This window comes from Rana temporaria, chromosome 7, assembly GCF_905171775.1.
Source record: "Rana temporaria chromosome 7, aRanTem1.1, whole genome shotgun sequence".
Classification (NCBI taxonomy): Eukaryota; Metazoa; Chordata; class Amphibia; order Anura; family Ranidae; genus Rana; species Rana temporaria.
The window spans coordinates 173,878,664-173,900,704 of NC_053495.1; the positions used below are offsets into that span (position 1 = coordinate 173,878,664).

General features: G+C 45.9%; 1 protein-coding gene across 2 annotated transcripts in view; it reads left to right on the forward strand.

Annotated features, from left to right (window-relative positions):
- The window catches only part of FAF1 (Fas associated factor 1), a 375,519-nt gene that overhangs the window by 74,468 nt on the left and 279,010 nt on the right, over positions 1-22,041 (forward strand). For both annotated transcript variants that reach the window (XM_040360508.1, XM_040360509.1), the window contains exons 4-5: positions 2,075-2,295; positions 9,121-9,212. In XM_040360508.1, the coding sequence (XP_040216442.1) occupies positions 2,075-2,295; positions 9,121-9,212 (313 nt within the window). The remainder of the gene's footprint in view (positions 1-2,074; positions 2,296-9,120; positions 9,213-22,041) is intronic.

A 22,041-nucleotide genomic window follows, 5' to 3' on the forward strand; every position in this document is an offset into this window, starting at 1 on the left:
ATTTTCATACCTGAGCTCCTCAACCCTTCTGGCCTCCCTCAGTGCCAGATCCCTGTCACGGAAATTGAGCAGCCGAAAGATAAAGGTGCGCGGGGGGCCCCCGGTACAGCACGGCCCGGCGGCATTTTGTGGGCCCTCTCGACGACAAAGTGCGGGGAAAATTGGGCCTGTGGCAGCAGATTGCGTAGCATGGTCTCCGTGAACGTAGTCGGGTCCCGGCCTTCAGCCCCCTCCGGAAGACCCACCACACAAAGGTTATTCCTTCTACTGCGGTTCTCGCTATCTTCCGCCCTCGACTCCAGGGGCCTTAACTCTCACCTGGAGAGTGTGTAAGGATGCACGCTGGTCTCGGATGGAGTCTTCCGAATCCCTCACCCGCTGCTCCGCCTCACCCAGCCGCTCCTGTATACCGTCCAGGTCCCTCCGTAGGAGCCCAAGATCCAACTGCAGGGTGTCGATCTTACCCGTAGCCTGGAAGCGGTCCTCCTCCGATGCATTCGCCGGGGAAGGCGCCGTCTGAGACGCCATGTGCGCGCGGCCTACTGCCGTCTGTGGCAGCTTCGGCAGGGGACTCTCTTTCACTGTGGAGCCGCCTCTCCGTCCAGAGCCGGTCTTGCCTTTTACGCATGCCCGGGGACAGTCAGGGTAAGAGTTTTCGGTGGATCCGTGAAAATAGCGGATAATCAGGTCTCAAAGAGCGGAGCTCCTCTCAAGCACGTCCTTCTAGATCGCCATCTTGGCCACGCACGCCCCCACATACATTTTTATAAAATAGTAAATATACACAGAAGTGTGATATACAGGGTATTTTAACTAGGAGACAGACTTAAACCTAGTAAACATTTACTTTAATTATAATGCCTTATATTACCTCCATTCTATCAGCCTCCACCTTCTCTGGGTTCAGATGCTGATCTTCCCTGCACAGAGCCCTTTAAAGTAATTGTAAATATATATTTTTTTTCTTTAAACAACAAACATGTCATGCTTACCTGCTTACCTGTGTAATGTTTTTGCACAGAGCAGCCCTGATTCTCCTCTTCTGGGGTCCCCCGTCACTTCTGGTTCCTCCTCTTGTCAGAGTGCATCTATAGCAAGCTGCAAAGTATAATAGAGTGCCCCTATAGCAAGGTAAAAAACATACTGCCTTTAGAATTGCTCACTTCCTTCTCCTTCCCAGGAGTACATGTCCCACGAGGCATTGCTCCTCATACATTCACAAGTTCTCAGGCACTTGCTGACAAGTTTAAATGATGTACTGAGCTGTATGTGTGCTGCACTGCATTTCCTAATATGTAAACAAATAATGCATTCTGTACGCAGGGCAGCTAATCGGCTGACCCACTAGTCCAGTGATGGCGAACCTTGGCACCCCAGATGTTTTGGAACTACATTTCCCATGATACTCATGCACACTGCAGTGTAGTTGAGCATCATGGGAAATGTAGTTCCAAAACATCTGGGGTGCCAAGGTTCGCCATCACTGCACTAGTCCATTATGAAAATAGTTGTCGACGATCCCTACATACCATGTTTCCCCGAAAATAAGCCTGGGTCTTGTATTAATTTTGGCAACAAAAGACACACTAGGGCTTATTTTCGGGGTAGGTCTTACAATGTAATGTGCTGTCTTCTCTCCCCCTCTCTCTCTCTCTGCCTGACAGGAATCCCCAGTGTAAACTGAGTTAAAATGCTTGTAAAATCCTATAATACACTCTATTACAGTAGTATATAATGTACTATGTGTGTTTTTCTGTAATATAATTGTGCCAAATACCTTCATTATAGCGCTTCTGTGACCCGCCGGAGCTCTCTTCCCCGCAATTATATTACAGAAACAAACACATTAAACATTATATACTACTGTAATAGAGTGGATTATAGGATGTTACAAACATTTTAAACTAGGGCTTATTTTCGGGGTAGGGCTTATATTGCAGCCCTCCTGGAAAATAACACTAGGTCTTATTTTCGGGGTAGGTCTTATTTTCGGGGAACACGGTATATACATGTCTTGTCACTCAAATTACCCTTTCAGTAAATAATGCTTTTGTTTCTGCTTCTATCTTTTCAGCGAATTCAGCACAGATTCGATACAGGGTCCTGTGTTTGGTCCCGCAGTCCAACCCAACACCTCTACATCCATTGCTTCTCCCTCATCGTTGTCTACATCAGCGTTCCGCCCGGTAATCCCCAGTCGGCCGGTGGTGGAACGCCTCTCGCGAATGCTGGACTTCAAAGTGGAGTACAGAGACAGAACTGCAGATGTTGTTCTAGAAGACAGCTGTTCTGTTGGTATGACAAACCATATTATATACGATTAGAGTTACTGCAGATGATGATTTAGTTACCTGACTTGCCTAACAAGCTACACTCAAAACCCATTAGCCATGTCGGGTTGCTATATATCTAAAGGGTTCCAGTGGCAGGATATCTCCATTAAAATTCATAACTACTCTGTGGTATCCCAGTGAACTCCATCACCACACAAAAACACTAGCCTCTTACCTGGAAACCAGACCCCAAATTATAGGAGATCCTGTAATTCTCAATAAAGCAAGAAAAAACACAGACCTGGTCAGCTGTAACCTCATGGATGGTACGGAAGAATAAAGCCACAGACCTTGCCAGCAAGGAAGTAACCTTTAACATTCCGCTATTGGTGTATTACAGTTCACCATGCAATACAGTTAATTTCTGTTGCATGCCCAGACCATTGCTTTCTTAATTTCCTTGCTGAAGCTGGTGTCACAGCCCAGGAGCAACTTGAAGCTGTCAGATGCAAACTTCTGCATGGAATTCCTTTTGCCCTGGAACCTCCACCACCACAGACCCCTAGAGACAGTCCGTCGCTAGACCCACTAAAAATAATGAATGAACCCTCTGCACACTGCTTTACACTCTTTCTAGCAAACTTTGTGCAAGAACAGGGATTTTTAGTTCAAGTGGGGGTTTTTTTTTTCTTCTAGCATAACATGAGGCATAGTAGCGCGAGCTACAGTATGCCTGTCTTTATTTTTTTAGTCCGGTACTCAGTGTAATCGTAGCGACAAGATTCCGACCCCCCTCGGGGAATGGGCGTTCCTATGGAGAGGCAGCATGATTGACGGCTGGCTCTGGCACGTCACGCTTCTCCGGAAATACCCGAAATAGGACTTGGCTCTTCACGGCGCCTGCGCATAGTCTGTGCGCAGGCGCCGTATAGCGCCGTGAAGAGCCGAGACCTGTTCCGGCTGTCTTCGGGGAGCGTGACGTGCCAGAGCCGGCCGTCAATCACCTTCCCTCTCCATAGGAACGCCCATTCCCCGCGGGGAGTCGAAATCTTGTGTCTACGATTACACTGTGAGTACGGGACTAAAAAAATTAAGACAGGCATACTGTAGCTCGGACGGTCCCTACTCTGCAAGATGCAAATGCTCCAGGGGATATAGTGCCAATATGGGGCAAACAGACGTAAGTTATAGAGGAGCTCCAGTTTCCGGTCTGGTCACTAACTCCACTGCAATAAAAATAAGGGTGTAGAACAGTATGCAGGTTTCTTTTTTTTTTTTTTTTTTTACATTTTTATTTATTTTTTATATAGAAAGGCAGTATCCACAATGAACAAAGTAAAAGGCATCATGTACGAAGGGTATTGCAGATCAGTATGCAGAGTTTTCATTCCAAATTTTTCCTTTTAAGGTACTAAGGCGTTTCCTCCCACCCTTTCACCACAAGGATTAGTTGCCAAACGATCTACACCCAACTTACCGCATAATCCTTATAGACATGTGTACTCTATACCAGTGTTTCTCAACTCCAGTCCTCGGGGCGCACCAACAGGTCATGTTTTCAGGATTTCCCTCAGATAAAACTGCTGTGGTAATTACTAAGGGAGTGAAACTGATAAAATCACCTGTGCACAATAATGGAAAGCCTGAAAACATGACCTGTTGGTGCGCCCCGAGGACTGGAGTTGAGAAACACTGCTCTATACTACACTCCCTATTCCACATCACTCTGCCGAAGGCTTGCATATCCTTTAAAGCTGAACTCCGGGATCTAGCTAACTTTGCAAATGCATATCTCTCTCCCTAATCTCTGTTATACTGCTGACCGACTTACATTTCTTTCAATCCTTGGAAAAGAATGCTCCTTACTGGCATCGGGAGGAGGACTTTATCTTATGCTGCACATCATATCCATGTGGGGAAATAAAATGAAATTTCCCATTATGCAAAGGGAAATGCGGCAAGTCACAGGCAGAGTGTGCACCGAACCTGAGGAGTGGAGGGCAGAGTTTGTCTCGAGGGCTCCATCTTCAGCCACGCCCACATAGCCAGGCGCAGTCACTTACACATTGTGGGTGACTCAGACCAGGAGTCTTAAGGGGAGTTCCACCCAAAAGTGGAACTTCCGCTCATTTGTCTCCTCTCCCCCTCCGGTGCCACAATTGGCACTTTTCAGCGGGGAGGGTGGACAGAATACCTGTCTTTGACAGGTATCTCGTTCCCACCACTTCCAGGAGTCCACCCCAAGACCCATGACGTCACTGCATGCTTCCATCCTCCTCCCCCTGTCGCAGGGCCAGTAGGAGAGCGGAGCGGGGCCTCGCACATGCGCTGTAGGGTTCCCGGCGTGAAGCTGTAAGGCTACACTGCCAGGTTCCCTTACCCGCAATGGCGGCAGCAGCTGCGGTGCAGACATCCCTGGACTCCAGGACAGGTAAGTGTCCTTATATTAAAAGCCAGCAGCTGCAGTATGTGTTTTTTTTTTTTTGGGGGCGGACCTCCGCTTTAAGACTTTTAAGTCCGCCCACTACAAGGAGCATGGTTGCGTCTTTGCTTGCAATACAGAACTACAGCGGAGCAGAGACCAGACTGGTTCCCACGCAGATACACAGCATAGTGGCCACCGGTGTTGCAATGCGGCTCTAACAGGGAATGAAGCCCTAATTTAAATGCACACTAGATTTCTTCAGGAGGACACAGCGGGGAAAGAAACAAACAGCATTTTGTATTGAGGTATGAACCCCCCCCCACCCCACACTGCCAGCTGATATATTATCTGTCTGGAGTTCTACTTTAACATTAGAGTGGCAATGTGCCCCTTGCACCAGAGTAAGAGTTGGTTCTAACACTGGCCTCAGTATCCAATTCTAGCTCTATTTATTTATTTGACTAAAGCAGAATTCACTGCATCTATGTCCCATTTCTTTGGACGGATTACAGCCTTAATACTGCCATTTTCTTCATCCAGGGCTCAAAAACACCACAACTCGTCTCTTACTCCCTTTTCTCAACCAGAGTCGCCTCCTGTTACACCAGTCCTAGAGGACGCAGACACTGAAGGAAATTGAGGAAATATTGGAGGAAGTTGCAGAAGGTTTTTTGCCCCCCAAATTCTCACTATATTAAAGAGGATGCTTCATACAACATGTTTGCTAATGTTGAAAAGCTCTTTGCCACTGTCTTTAAAAGTCCTTGGCTTTTTATGCAAGCTGACTCTCCTCCATATCATCATGCCCCTTTAGGTACACGGGTACTAAAAAACCCTGCAAAATATTCCCTGTTCATGAACAGTTGGCATGTGCGGTCTATGATGAATGTGCCACGCCTGAAAGCATTTTCACTCTTCCCTAAATCTATACTGAACTCTATCCAGTGAATAGAGAGTTCACAAAGATCTTGCCATCTCTATCCTAAAGAAACCTCTCAATGTACCTATTAAAGATGTTCCTTCTTTCAAAGATTCTGCAGTTTGAGATTAAGCCCAGGTTCACACTGGGTTCGATTTGGTACGATTTGAGATGCGATTTCACATGTCAAATCGCATCTCAAATCGGCGGCAATTGTCGGCAATGGCACTGTCCTAATCAGTGCGGTGCTGCACCGATTTCAAAAAGTAGTTCCTGTACTACTTTTTGCGATTTCGGGCCGCGATTTACATTGAACCCTGCACAGATGTCTCTTAAATCGTGGCCGAAATTGCGGCAAAATCGTGGTAAAATTACCGCGATTTTGAATTCGCAGTAGTGTGAACCTAGCCAAAAGCTGTGTTTAGTCTTGCAGGCCTAGCCCTGCAACCAGCTCTTGCTGTAATTTCACTTTGTCAAACTGCACTAGGAAAATGAACAACCAACACAACCTTTTATTTCAGGGTTGTGTTTGTTAGACAGTAACTACAACAGTTGCCTTATGTAGTTTTCCTGTAGATTCCCTAGAATGTCATGAGACAAATTTCTAGAGCGTCACCAATCTCCCCTGCTGTGCAGAATCTTATGTCTAAAAGTTTAGACAACTGAAGCAGTCTGCAAAGGTGCTCCACACACATGACTTTCCAAGGACCAATTTATTGAAGATCTCCAGGCAGGGGGGAAGGTTTTACTTTCATAGTGAAGGTCCTAAGACCACCACCTTTAGGAACCCCCGACTACTACAGAGCACCTGTCTGCCCTCACCAAGCTTCAGCTTCAAAACCTAAGATCAGCCCTTCCTTTCTGCAAAAGTCTTGGCCCACCAAGGTCACCAAGCCTTCCACATAGTCCTCTTGACAATGCAGGAGCACCCTCATTCCGCTTCTCTCTGGGTCCCAGACCTGTAAGTTTAATGGGTAGTTTCAAAAGTGTGCAAACTAGAGTTCAAAACTCAACAAAAATCCGCCTTTTGTGCCAGTACTGGCACATGACTAACTTAGTCACAGGATTCTACTCAAACCTTTTTACAGCACCAAAGCCCAATGTGGGTATTTATTATTTTCTGGATTTAAAATCTCTTAAGAAATTTCTTCAAATTCCAAAATTTTGCAAGGTCAGTAATTGCCTGAGACAAGGGGGATACATGGCATCCAGGACGCATTGACAAACAACCACTTCCGGTTTGTCGCACTGCCCTTTGCTCCCAGAGTGTTCAACAATGATTTTAGCACCTCTGCTTGCCCTGCTCAGAACGCAGGGCATCCAAATCACTGGCTATGTAGATGACCTTATTTTTGAAAGATTATTTCCCCCTTGCAGCTATCAGAAAATGTCTGTAAGCTTTTGGCAGGGTGATCAATTTGAATCCACTCTCTAGCTTTCCCTTCACCTGAAATACTTGAGCCTGGTCCTCGACACATCTCACTCCTAACAGTGGGGAAGTCCTTCCTTCCCTGACACTGGGAGGTTATAACCGATGCAAGTATCTGTCTGAGGACTGGTGTTTCAATCCCTAGCAGTCCAAAGAACATGGTCATTGAGCAAAAAAAAGCTTCCCATCAACATTTTGAGAGCTCAGAGCAGTCAAGTTGGCGCTGAAGCACTGGACCCCCTCTTCTAACGTTGCTTCAGCCCGCTGTCTGCTGAAAACGGGTCACAGGAGTGCAGACCGAACAGCACTCCTGTGTGAAACAAGCTTTGGCTATACTTCTCCTTCTAAGGAATACAGTGGTGTACATTTTTGATCCCCAGCCTGCTTTTGGATAGTGAAGAGCAGCAGGAGATTAATGAGGTTATCCCGCATGTATACATCGAGCCCGATTTGGCTCCCAGTCCTACTAATCCCTATCTTGGTCCATCCTGCTTTACAAGAAATTGCAAGATGCTGACACCAAGATTCAGATACTTAAACAGGTTGCATTCATTTTTTTTTTTTAAGATTGTGTTTTGAGTATGGAGCTGCATTTATGTTTTGCATTACATTTTTTTTTTTAATATATAACAAACATGTTCTACTTGCCTTCCAGCGCCCCTGGCTCCTTCTGTTTATTGGGTGCCCCCATGGAGAGACGCTTTCTGTGGGGGCTCCAGAGTCTTGTTGCTGCGTCAATTGACATAGACAGCAGGACGTGAACCTGTGTCACTGGATTTGATTGACAGTGGGAGCTAATGGTTCCTCCTGCTATTAATCTATCCAATGATGAGAGAGACAGTGGCTGGCGTTGCTGGGCTCCTGCATGGTGGTGGAACAGATTGGTTTAGGTAAGAAAGAGGGGGGTTTTGGGGACAAGAAGGTTTTTCACCTTAAGTGGTTAACACATAGATAAATTTACACTATTCTCGGTTTATTCATGTAACGTGCCTTAAAAAAAATGCAGCTATATACCTTTTCAGAGTGCCGATCAGTGCTGAAGTGACCTACCGCCTCTCTCGGCCCGACCCCTGCAGCAGACAGGGCTGAGGATCCCCTACTGACGTCGGTCAGGAAGGGAGAAGGAGAGAAGGCACAGACACAGGGGCACATTACATGAATAAACCGAGAGGATAGTGTAAATTTAACCCTAAATTTAGCAGAAGGAGGGGGCGGGCATGGACTTGGAGCTGGCAGAAAGGGCAGGGAGGAGAGCACAGAGGAGGACAGAGCAGGGCAGATGACGGGGGACGTAAACTGACCACGTGTCAGGGCTCAGCAACCATGATATACCGTGATCAGTTTAAAAAGGGGGAGGGCAGAACCAGGCAGGATCAGCCAGGTATTTCATTACAGGGGGGCAAATGACACCGCACAAGCACTGTGCTGTACAACATGCTGTAAAGGAACATGATTCTTTTTGTTTTTTTAGGTTATCAACACTTTAATGCATAGAATGCAAAACCTTGAGACTTTACAACCCCTTTAAGTCTTAAGGCAGCAGTAAAATGCCTGGTACACTCAATCCAGTGGGCTGAAGGGAAAAAATACTGAGCGATCACCGTATTAACGAAGTGATGTTCGTGCAGCGGTCCCCCCCCCCTTTCTCTCCATCTCTTTCTTTCTTTCTCTCTCTGCTATTGTTTTCTGACAGGGGTACCAACCCCCCTCCCCCCCTCCCCTCCTTGCCCACCAGAACACACTAATCAGCCAATGGCTATGACCAGTTAATCAGATATTGATTTTCTAGCATGTCCCTTCGACCAAAGACGATCCTTATTCCAGCTTGTGTCGGAGGGACAGCTATACACACGGGCCGCAGGTTGACCAGATACTCGGACTGTGTGTACCTAGCTTAAGAGGTTGATCCGTTTGCAAAACATCAATGTAGTAGTTCTGGTTTTCCTGAAACTCTGTTTGAATTGCGAACAATTACCAAAATCATAAGATCTATTTTTTTTTTTCATTGTAAAGCTCTTTGAAGTCCGTACTTCCCTGTGCTGCTTTTTTAAATTTAGCCCCTTATGTTTTCCAGGTGACATAAAGCAGATCCTCGAAAATGAGCTTCAGGTTCCTGCATCCAAAATGCTGTTAAAAGGCTGGAAGTCTGGAGATGTGGAGGACACTGTGAGTATGAGGAGGATCCAGAACATCATCTCATTCTCTGTACCATTTATCTTCTTGTGTAAATCTCGGCTCAGAAATTTTGTTACAACGTAGATGTTCTAAAGAAACTCCTTTTAGCCGAAAGTTTGGAGTTAAAGGGTCACTAAAGGAAAACATTTTTTTTGCTGAAATGACTGTTTACAGGGTATAGATATACATAAAAGTTAACTGATTCCTTTTAAAAATGATAACAAATGGATAAAAATCAATCATATAATGTGCCTGCAGGTTTCACTTTTAAACTGGTTTTATGTTCCTGTGAACTAGAGAGACACACAGAACAAAAACAAACAAATCCAGGGCAGGGTTTTGTTTTTAAAATGAATCTGATTGATTCTGTTAAGTTTTAGACACACAGGGCCAGATTCATGTAGATCAGCGGATCTTTAGATCCGCTCGATCTACGTGTTTTACGATCCGCCGGTGCAATTTAGCGAGGCTAGTGCAGTATTCATCAAGCACTTGCCTCGAAAATTGCATCGTCGGATCGTAACTCCCCCGGCGGAATGCAAATTCCGCGGCTAGGGGGAGTGTACAATTTAAATCAGGCGCGTTTCCGCGCCAATTTAACTGCGCATGCGCCGCCGGCGAAATTTCCCAGTGTGCATGCTCCAAATGTACGTCAATTGTGGCCATCCGTATTCCCGATCGACTTGCGCAAACGACGTAAAAATTTGAATCTCGGCGCGGGAACGACGGCCATACTTAACATTAGCTACCCCTCCATATAGCAGGGGTAGCTATCCGCTGGAAAAAGCCGACCGCAAACGACGTTAAAAAAAAGCGACGGGCGGGCGTACGGACTTGAATCGGCGATTCTACTCATTTGCATATCCGACGCGTAAAAAAAAGCGACGACACCTAGCGTCCGGCGGTAGATTGCAGCCTAAGATTCGACTGGTGTAAGTCACTTACACCAGTCGGATCTAAGGGAGATCTATGAGGAATCTGATTCTATGAATCGGCCTCATAGATCCGACCGTCGGCTCTCACAGATACGACGGCGGATCTCAGAGATACGCCGTCGTATCTCTTGATGAATCTGCCCCACAGTAATGACAGCTTAGACCACAGTGAAAAGCTCCCAGTACTGTGGTTATAAGGAAACAGACAACCAGGAAGTGTGGAGATCACAGCAGAATTACAGCAACTTCAAAGAAAAAACCAACAATAAGGACATGAAACCAGTACTGCAGTAAGGTAAAGGAAGCTATTTAGCTAAAAAAAAAAATTCCTTTAGTGATCCTTTAAGGCCTCATGCACACTGGGCATCTTTACAGCTGCTGTTTTTGGCTTCAGATGTTTTTTTTCTTCTGCAGTCAATAAACTCACCAGCACGTTAACCTATGTGTCCATGCCCATATAGGCTGTTATCAGCAGTTTATGGCGGGGGCTTTTTCTGGCTGAAAAAAAAAACCCATGGCTAGAGGGTTTTGAGAGGAGTTTTTCAGCTGTAAAAATGAAAAACGCCCAAAAAATCTGAAAAGTGGCTATTTAGCATTTATCAGAGTTTTTATGCCATAAGCTATTGTGGGAGTTCAATTTTGGTTAAAAAAAACACTCAAAAATGCTACTGAAAAATGCTAAACAACTCATTCTACAACTACAGCGTTCTACAGCTAACCCTACTGGCTTTTTTTAGAACGTCCAGAGTGTGCAAGAGGCCTGACATGGTTCAAATTAAAGTTTTGATTTGAAAATGCAGACTTTCTAAAAACAAAATTTTCATTCTTGGCATGTATAAGCTTAGACAACAAAGGGAATTGCGCAGAATTTTACTTGCTTTCCAAACTTTTTTTATTGCATTCTAGGATCCCTCCCAAACAGGGCATTTTGTATAATTATTTTTTCGGTCTTTTGGATGTTTATAACCTCTTGAGGTTTCCCAGAGTCCCATATCTCTTCTGCCGCTGCTGTGTATGCAGGACTTTCTGCTGGTTGGCATCGTCTGTTTGTTCTGTGGAATATGAAGGCTCAGGAGGTTGAAGGAGTTGAGTAGCCCTGGGATGGGGCAAAGCAAATAATGCTATTCACAGGATACAATAGGTGTCTACTGCTACTATAAAATAAGTCATATGAAAGAAGACCTGGACTCTAGGTTCACAGCAGCTTATCTCTTATCCAGAACTGACTTTCCTTGCCTGTAGTTTCTGTGTAAAGGTGGCTATCTGGGTAGAGGCATGGCTTTGCTTCCTCATATCAGAGCTATTCCCCTCATTACTGGTGATTTAATGACTGGTGGAGGAATATTCAAAAAACAGTAGTGAGAGGTTCAGAAAGCTTACATTCATGCAATGAATGAAGCTGAAACAGTGGGATCCTTTCACTGTAGGTCCCCAGGTACAAGTACCTCTCCAGTACGGATGAGCTCCAGCGTGTTCGCATGGTACACGTGCAGAGCCCGCCAGGAAGTGTGCACGGCGCTGCGCTAATCACAGCCAGGGAGACATTGTCCCGATGCTTGGCTGCAGAGATCGGGAAATGTCTCCCTGACTGTGATTAGCGCAGCGCCGTGCAGACTTCCTGGCGGGCTCTGCACGTGTACCATGCGAACACGCTGGAGCTCATCCTTACTCTCCAGCAAGGAGAACAATGCGCAGCGCAGTAATGACATCACCAGATCCCACTCAGATTCTCATGAGAATTCAGACGCAGTAGTGCCTTAGATGATCTCGCACTGCAGATGTAGAGCTATAAGGCTACACAACAGGAGTAGCACTCTAGGACCAGTAAGCGCATTGTTATTTTTCAGGAATAATTTAAGATTGTTTTTTCAGAACACTGCTTAGGCATCGTTAACATTTTGGATGTTCCTTATCTTTACTTTTATGTATTTAGGTCCACGTTCATGTTTATCTTCATATTCACTGTCTGAAAACTGTAATTGATTTGTGGTCGATGTGCTATATTTCCTGTTACTAAAGTGTTTTACTATTTAAAAATTTTAAGTGTATTGCCAGCAATTACATTCTTGCTCATTTTTGTGCTGCTGTATTAAAAGAGCAATTTGTAGATGCGTTACAACAAAGGGCAAACTATTGACAATTTATCTTCTTCCCTTTTATAATTATTGTTGGGTTGTCAGTGCATAGTTTTCAATGAATCAGCTGCCTGAGACTGGCATTGTGTGTTAAGAAGCAGTAAAGCACATCCACCGTGTCTCCCTGTAAACCAGAAATGCCTGCGTATTCAGTATAGTACGCAAATATGGCTGCCTCCATACACCTACAGGGGGGGGTGGGGGGAATAATTATGTGATCCCCTGCAGATTTTGTAAGTTTGCCCACTTACAAAGAAATGGAGGGTCTATAATTTTTATCATAGGTGTATTTTTAATGATGGAGACAGAATATCAACCAAAATTGCAAAAAAAAACACACAAAACAAATGCTATAAATTTAAGTTGCAGTTCACAGAGTAAAAATATTTGATCCTCAAGCAAAACATGACTTGGTACTTGGTGGAGAAACCCTTGTTGGCAAGGACAGAGGGAAGACATTTCATGTAGTTACTGACCAGGTTTGCACACTACTCCGGGGGGGATTTTTGTCCCCTCTTCTTTACATATCTTCTCTAAATCCTCAGATTTCTTGGCTGTCTCTCAGCAACTCAGTTTCAGCTCCCTCCATAAATTTTCTTTAGGATTAAGGTTTGGAGACTGACTCGGCCACTCCATAATCTTGATGTGCTTCTTCTTGAGCCACTCTTTTTTTTTTTTTTGCCTTTGCGGTATGTTTTGCTTCATTGTCATGCTGCAAAACCCATCCATAACCCACCATCCTTGTTCTGACTGTGGGAAAATGGTTCACATCCAATATTTTACAATACATGGCTCTGTCCGTTGGCCCCTCAATGCGACAAAGTCAACCTGTACCTTTTGGCAGAGAAACTGCCCCAAAGCATAATGTTTCCATCTCTGTGGTTGACTATAGGGATGGTGTTTTTAGGGTCATAGTCGGCACTTTTCTTCCTTCAAACACGGCGAGTCAAGTTAATGCCAAAGAGCTCAATTTTGGTCTCACCTGACCAAAGCACTTTCTCCCAATCCTTCTCGGATTCATTTTAGATGTTCATTGGCATGACTGTACATGTGCCTTCTTGAGGAGGGGGCCTCGCCATGTTTGGAGGAAGCAAAATGCTGACTATTACCCTAAGTACACCATCCCTACAGTCAAGTTAGGAGGTAGAAACTTTACATTGGGGCTGTTTTTATGCTCTTTACCTTTGTACAGACCGATTTTGCCTCATTGAGGGGCCGATGGATGGTGCCATGTATTGTAAAATCTTGGATAAGAACCTTCTTCCCTCAGCCAGAACACTGAAGATGGGTCATGGATGAGTCTTCCAGCATGACAATTAGGGTTGTCCCGATACCACTTTTTTAGGACCGAGTACGAGGACCGATACTTTTTTTTAAGTAGTCGCCGATACCGAATACCGATACTTTTTTTTAAATGTGTCCCCAAATGCAGTCATGTCCCCCCACAGATGCAGTCATGTCCCCCCCCCCCCATATCCAGCCATTGTCTCCCCCCCATGCAGCAATGTCTCCCCCCATATCCAGCCATTGTCTTCCCCCATATCCAGCCATTGTCTTCAACCCTAATTTAAATTAAGACTTTTTACTAGTGATTTAAATTGCGATTTAAATCGTGATTTAAATTGACTTGATTTAAATTAAATCCATCCCGCTCAAATGTTTAAAGTCAGGATGAATTTTTAATTTCCATAGGTACAGCTGCATTCCATAGACAGAGCTGCACTATTTTGACTAGTTGCTTGGCAATCACAAGCATACATTAAAAAGAGAGTCAATAAATGCCACTTACAAAGCTATTATTTTTCTTGGTGTTTTACAATATAACATTTTCCTCAATGGTGATATTAACCTTCATTAAGGTGATAAAGCTCTTTGATATTTAGGGAAAATAAAAAATTACTTGCAACAAGCAGAATTCCTCCACACTGTCTCCCCCCATATCCCCCTTACCTGCATCCGCGCTGCCGCCGACTGTTTAACACGCTCGGGGAGTGTAATGATTGGCGCCGCGCTGGGTACAGACACTCCCCCTTGCTCGGGATTGGACAGTTCACCCGAGCAAGGGGGAGTGTCTATACGAGTACTATACGAGTACTCCCGCAAATACTCGGAATCGGTCCCGATACCGATACTAGTATCGGTATCGGGACAACCCTAATGACAATGATGCAAAACATACCGCCAAGGCAACAAAGGCGTGGCTCAAGAAGAAGCACATTAAGGTCATGGCGTGGCCTAGCCAATCCCATAGAAAATTTATCGAGGGAGCTCGAACTTCCAGTTGCCAAGCGACAGCTAAGAAACCTTAAAGGGGTTCTAAAGGTTTTTATTTTCTAAATAGGTTCCTTTAAGCTATTGCATTGTTGGTTCACTTACCTTTTCCTTCCATTTCCCTTCTAAATGTTTTTTTCTTTGTCTGAATATCTCACTTCCTGTTCCTCCTCAGTAAGCTGTTCTAAATGACTTTCCACCGCTCGGATGATGGTGGAAAGCTTACTGAAGAGAAACGGGGAGTGAGCAATTCAAACAAAGAAAAATAACATTTAGAAGTGAAATGGAAGGAAAAGATAAGTGAACCAACAATGCACTAGCTTAAAGTAACCTATTTAGAAAATAAAAGATGAACCTTTACAACACCTTTAAAGATTTAAAGAAGAGGGGACCAAAATCCCTCCTGAGATGTGTGCAAACCTGGTAACCAACTGCAAGAAACGTCTTGCCTCTGTGCTTGCCAACAAGGGTTTCTCCACCAAGTACTAAGTCAAGTTTTGCTTGGGGATTTAAATACTTATTTTACTCACTGAACTGATGACTTTAGGTTGGACTTTGAAGACATCTGCGTGGCTTCATGCACAGATGTCTATTGAAGTTCCACCCAAAATCGCCCAAAGTAGTGCTTGTACTACTTTTTCAAATCGATGTGGCACCACAAAGTCGGCGTCGCATCAATTTGAACACTGCCATTGCCGGCAATAGGATGTGACCTAATGGCATGAGAAATCGCTCCAATGTGAACAGGGCTTAGTGTAGGTTAACTGCAAACACACAGTGGGGGAGATTTACTGAAACTAAAGAGCACAGAATCTGGCGCAGCTGTGCATAGTAACCAATCGGCGTCTAACTTCAGCTTGTTCAATTAAGATTTGACAATTAGGGCTCTTTCAGGCTGGGTTCACACTGGTACAACACTACAGTCGTACTACTTTGGATCCGACTTTGCCCTGTGACTTGAAGTCCGACATGCGTCCAACTTCGATCCCCGACAATACCAGGCACTGTGTCTGGTATGAATCTTGAGGGGTAACAAAAAACTGCATGGGTTCACCCTCTAGGAGCATACCAGGCACTTCGGTCTGGTATGTATTTTAAGGGAAAAAAACAGCGTGGGGTCCCCCAAAATCCACACCAGACCCATATCCGAGCACGCAGGCCGGTCAAGTAAGGGGGTGGGGACAAGCTAGCGACCCAAAGCACCTTGTCCCCATGTTCCTAACAACCCTGGCCGTTGGTTGTCGGGGTCTGCGGACGGTGGGGCTAATCAGGGATCTGGGTGCCCCCTTTAATAAGGGGGCCCCCCCAGATCCCAGCCCCCCACCCTATGTGAATAAGTATAGGGTACATAGTACCCCTACCCATTCACCTGGAAAAAAAGTGTCAAAAATAAAACACACTACACAGGTTTTTAAAGTAATTTATTAGGCAGCTTCAGGGGTCTCTTTTGACTTCGGGGGGTCTTTTCCGCCGTCTTCTCCGCGCCGTCCAGTCGTCTTCTGCTCTTTTTGCCCACTCTTTTTTGCTAGCTGTTGCCCGGACTTCTCCATCTTCTTCCCCCTTATCTTGTTCCGATGTTGACACAACACTCTTTCACTGCAATGCCATGTGCGCAACAGCTTATATAGGCATGGGGCGTTGTCACCGGGTGATGTCCTCTGTTGACACTGCCCCATCATGCCCCGTCACGGATGACATCACTCAGTGTTCACACCCATATAAGACGCGTTGCGCATGAGATATTGCAGTGGAAGAGAGCGTTGTGTCAACATCGGAAGAAGATGACCGGGCAATAGCTAGCAAAAGAGCAGAAGAACATGGCGAAAGATGACTGGAGAGCGCAGAGAAGAAGTCGGGGAAAAAAAAAAACAAAGTCTGAAGAGACCCCCGGAGCTGCCCAATTACTTTAAAAACCTGTGTAGTGTGTTTTTGTTTTTTACACTTTTTATTCCAGGTGAGCAGCCAGGGTTGTCGGGAAGAGGCCCTTGTCCTCATCAACATGGGGACAAGGTGCTTTGGGGTGCGGATCGGATGGGATAGCAGCGGGTGTCAGCGGACATGTCACAACTGACATCCGCTGCCCCATAGGAGTGAATGGAGGGTCCGATCAGGTCCATCTGAAAACTGACAGGCAGACCTGATCGGAAAGCCTATGTAAAAGGAGCCTTCGGCCTCATGCACAGAGGGCATTTTAGGAAAAAAAAACAGAGATAAAACGGCTGCAAAGCCTGTACCGTTGCCAGGAAAAGCTGTCTGTAAGAACATGCTTTTAGAAGGGTTTTGCATTGGCTTTAATGCGCGTTTTAGCTGCATTAGCATTAAGCAGCGTTTCTCTGCCGTCTATTTTCCACTCCCAAATCCAATTACTACAGCTTAAAAACTCCTTGACATGGCTTAACGCTGTATAAGAGGACCTGTCAACTTTGAAGCGTGACATGTTGGGTATCAGTTTACTCAGCGTAGCATCATCTTTCACAATATAAAATTGGGCTAACTTTACTGTTTTATTTTTGAATTCACAAAAGCCCATTGTTGTAAGACCGCTGCGCAAATACGGTGTGACAAAAAAATTGCAACGACCGCCATTTTATTCTCTAGGGTATTAGAAAAAAAAATGTATAATGTTTGGGGTTTCTACGTAATTTTCTAGCAAAAAAAAAATAGGGCCAGATTCACAGAGGAGATACGACGGCGTATCTCCTGATACTCCGTCGTATCTCCTGTCCTATCTATGCGGCTGATTCATAGAATCATTTCCGCATTGATAGCCCTAAGATCCGACAGGTGTAATTGACTTATACTGTCGGATCTTAGGATGCAATACTTTGGCCGCCGCTGGGGGGAGTTTGCGTCGTATTCCAGCGTCGGGTATGCAAATTAGCAGTTACGGCGATCCACAAAGTTATTTTTCCCGTTGTTACGTCGTCGCTAGTAATTTTTTCCCGTCGCAATTTTACACCTGCTTTAACATGGCTTAACTTTAGTCGAGCCATGCTAAAGTATGGCCGTCATTCCCGGGTCGAATTTCAATTTTTTTTTGTTTTGGCGTACGACGTCCGGGAATACGAATGGACGCTACGCACGTCGCCGTTCGAAAAAATTACGTCACTGCGCGCAAAGCACGGCGGGAATTTCAAGACGGAGCATGCGCAGTACGTCCGGCGCGGGAGCGCACCTAATTTAAATGGTGCCCGCCCCATTTGAATTGGGCGGGCTTGCGCTGGACGTGTTTACGATACACCGCCGCAAGTTTACAGGTAAGTGCTTTGTGGATCGGGCACTTACACTGAAAAATTGCGGCGGTGTAACGTAAACGGGTTACGTTACACGGCCACAATTCTATGTGAATCTGGCCCTTTGTTTTTAACTTTTAAACAGAGTCTGAAAAAGAGGCTGTGCCCTTAAAGCGGGGGTTCACCCTAAAACAATTATATACCATTCAATCCAGCATACTGCCGACATGTACAGTATGCTGTTTTTTTTTTTCTTCTTCGGTTTACATACCGTAGTATAGGTATCCCCCCCCCCCCCCCCCGGCTTCCAGGTAGTGAATCCCACGGTAGTGAATGCGTGTCACCAGTTTCCGAAAGAAGCCGAACTGCGAGTCGGCGCTATACGGCGCCTGCGCAACAACGTTTGGCTTTTTTCGGAAACTGGTGACGCGCCTTTTGCGCCGGGGGGCAAGCTTTTGCCATCACGTCAATCACTTAGTCTCGAATAGGAACGCCCAGTCCCGCGGGATTCACTACCCGGAAGCCGAGGGGGGCGGGGGGGAAATACCTATGCTACGGTATGTAAACCGAAAAAAAAACAGCATAATGTCGCAGTATGCTGGATTGAATGGTATATACTTGTTTTTAGGGTGAACCTCCACTTTAAGTGGTTAAGGGGGGTAAATCCTTCTGGGGCTGAAGTGGTTAAGTTGCTTTAGCAGTGCATTATGGGTGTTTGTAGCAGACCAGTCCTCTTGCATATCATACCATTCCAGGTTAGGAATATCTTCATACTTGACAACTATATCTTTTAATAAACTGATTTTTGAAAGTGTGCGGGGGTGGGGGCGTTATGGAAAATGGGGTTAATAGTGGCGTTTTTGTGTGAAGATCTCAACCCTTCCAGTGCCATTTGGGTGCACGCAAAGGAACAGAGGCGCAGTGTGCAGGCCTATCGTTTGAATGGACAGTTGGACTATTTTTGGAAAGCCCTGGCTTTAAATAGCAAAGGACTCGTGAATAAAGGGGCTGTTCTCTTCTGAGATACATGCTGTTCTGAATACTTCTCTTCTCAGCCCTGGACGGGTCTTAAGTTACCCAAAGAAAGAAAAACACTCATCGGGGAAGACGGCTTTCCAATACAAAATGCATGAGAGTCGGTGCTGACCCAGTGCTGGGTTGTCGTGCGATTCCCATACATCCTCTGTTATGATTGGTGCTTGGAGAGCATTGAGGATCTTGACTTTTGTTTTTTAACATCTTAAACGTATTCCAAGTTTATGTTTCCAAGTTTTTCATCTGAACTCTCTTTAGGAAACTCTGCTTGCTAACCACGCAGTCACATGCCTCTATTTTTAGTCACTTTTCTTTTTCTTTATCGTTACATCACGGGACACAGAGCGGCATTCATTACTATATGGGTTATATGGAGTACCTTCAGGTGTAGACACTGGCAATCTTCAAACAGGAAATGCCCCTCCCTATATAACCCCCTCCCATAGGAGGAGTACCTCAGTTTTTACGCCAGTGTCTTAGGTGTTAGTCATGGTTTAGCTTGCCTCCGCATCCTTGGGATTAGGTGAGCTACCGGTTCTGTCCAAAAAAGCCTGCGCGCTAAAGTGGTCAGTAACCGGACCCCAAACCCTTGGGGTATAGCCCATAATGCTTTCTTTTTAAGAGAGCTGGACCCTGGGCCCAGAACTTAGAAAACCTTTGGGGCGCCTAATGTTTTCTGTTTGCCAGGGTGCTGTATGGGCCCAGGACAGTGGATCCTTCATGGAAGAAGAAGGTTCCCAGGGCCTGAAGGTCTAGACATCCCCACGGAGATGGGGGAAGATTGGACCTCTTGCTTGGCAAAGTCCTGCGGCATGGAGCAGGTAAGTAAGGGGAAAAAACCTGCGGGGCTTGGCTCTTAGCAAGTTTTTTCTGGGAGGTCACAGGGGACATGCCTAAAGGTTATGCATTGCATCTGGCAAACCAGTCACATATCATGAAGATAGGATGGCTCTATATGTTATATTTCCCCATAAAAAGTGACCTCCCTGGTAGTGTTGCAAAAGCTGTGAGTGGGGCCTTTTATGTACAAGTGTATGTGTGTGTCAGAGAGCTATGCTTACCTGCAAGCCTCCAGGCGATGCTCTATCCAGTCCTCTCCCTCATGCCTGCAAGGCAGGCAAAACGCTGACCTCCTCGTGTGTTCCAGGCCTGCGGCTGCAGGAACAGAGAGGCCCTTCCTCCCACCCCCCCCCCCCCCCGTCGGCGGGCGCGCGCGCGGTGCGCGTGCACGTGTTATAGACGCATTTGGCGCCGTTTTAGCTGGGGGGGAAGGGCGGGTCAGTGGTTTAAAGGAAGGGGCGGCCCTTCCTTAGATGCCACAGCTCATTCATTTCTCTGGCTTAAGGGAGGAAGGACTGGAGTGAAGCACGGGGCGCTGAGGACACACAGTGGCCAGAAAGAATACTACAGTCTTCAGAAGATTGTGGTTTAGCCTAGGAATAGGCTGGTTTTCTTTTCCATCTCATAGTCTTTTCTTTGGCAATACTACTCAGGGGGATAGAATGTTTTTTCTTGCCTAGATTGAAAAAAAAAAAAAAGAAAAAAAAAAAAAAAGAAGAAAAGTTTTTCTTTGAAAAAAAAAAAAAAAAAAGAAGGTGTCATCTAGGGTAGAGGAAACATTTTTTATTCCCCAAACAGGTGTTTGGGCATTTAACTATTATAAGTCCCAGGTACCAATAAGTAGCAGGTGTACCTCGGTATTGTACCATGGCATCAAGAGCAGAGGGTACAAAAGGTGGGGATTCCCCCGCAGAATCTGAGGTCTCGGATAGAGCTATGCCGCTGCTTTCCCCACAGGGAGCCTTTGGGCCATCGGGGTCTGGGGCTAGAGCTGACGCGAGTCAACCCAACCCTAAGGTGGTCACGGAGGAGGTGTTACTCGCCTCTTTAAATGAGATGCGGAGAAGCATGGGAGAAATGATAGCCGCAGCCATGCGGGGTAGTAAGCGGAATAGATCTCCGTCACCCGTGCGCGGACCCTCGGAAGAGGAGGTCCTTTCCTCTGGGGAATTGGACCTCTTGGACAGAGACCAGGTAGGTTCAGGGATCGAAGATCCGGATACAGAGGAGTCTGGGGCAGTCTCCCTGAGGGAGAGCTGGTGGATTCAGGGCTTGACGGACTTGGTCCATAAGGCATTCAACCTACCTGTACCAGATCTCCAGGTATCCACGGTTTCAGCTTTGGGCTCACTGAGGGCGCCTCAAAGCAGTGCTGTGTTTCCGATCCATCCTCTATTGGAGGAAGTCTTGTTCCAAGAGTGGAACAAACCAGACAAGGTTTTCTTTCCACCTAAGAAATTTTCTGTCTTATATCCTATGGAAGAAAAGTTTTCCAAGAGATGGGCTTCTCCTGCAGTAGACGCAGCCATCTCATGTGTTAACAAATCGTTAACATGTCCTGTAGAAAACGTACAGGTTTTCAAAGATCCAGTTGATAGACGCTTGGAAGCCCTACTTAAGAACTCCTTCACTTCTGCCGGGGCAGTAGTACAGCCAGCCGTGGCTGCGATTGGAGTCGCTCAAGCTTTATCGGATCAATTTAAGCAAATGCTTGAACTTATTCCTGCCGAGCAGGCAGAAGAATTTTCGGATGTCCCTAAGGCCATATGTTTTACGGTAGACGCAATCAAGGATTCTATCCAACAAGCGTCACGTTTATCATTATCCCTTATCCATATGAGAAGACTCTTATGGTTAAAAAGCTGGGAGGCTGAGCCCCCATGCAAGAAGCTCCTGGCAGGGTTTCCCTTCCATGGAGGACGGCTCTTCGGAGAGGACTTAGATAAATACATTCAGACCATTTCAAGCGGCAAGAGTACTCTCTTGCCAACTAAGAAGAGGGTTCAGGGACCTGCGTTTAAACGACAGTCCTCCCCTGGGCAGGGGCCCTCTAATGCCAAGCAGTATCGACGGCCTCCTGCAAGAACAAACTTCGGCTTCAACAGCAGATCACGAGGACAGGCTGTTAGGGGCAAGAGGCAGTGGTTTCGCAAGCCAGCAAAACCAGCCCCCAAGTCTACCTCATGAAGGGGCGCCCCCACCCACGAAGGTGGGGGGAAGGCTGCGACTCTTTTCGGAGATTTGGGAAGCCAACATTCCCGACGAGTGGGTACGGTCTTCCGTGGCCACAGGCTACAAGCTAGAGTTCCTAAGGTTTCCTCCTCCTCATTTCCAGGAGTCGAGGATTCCAAACGATCTGGAGAAAAGAGCC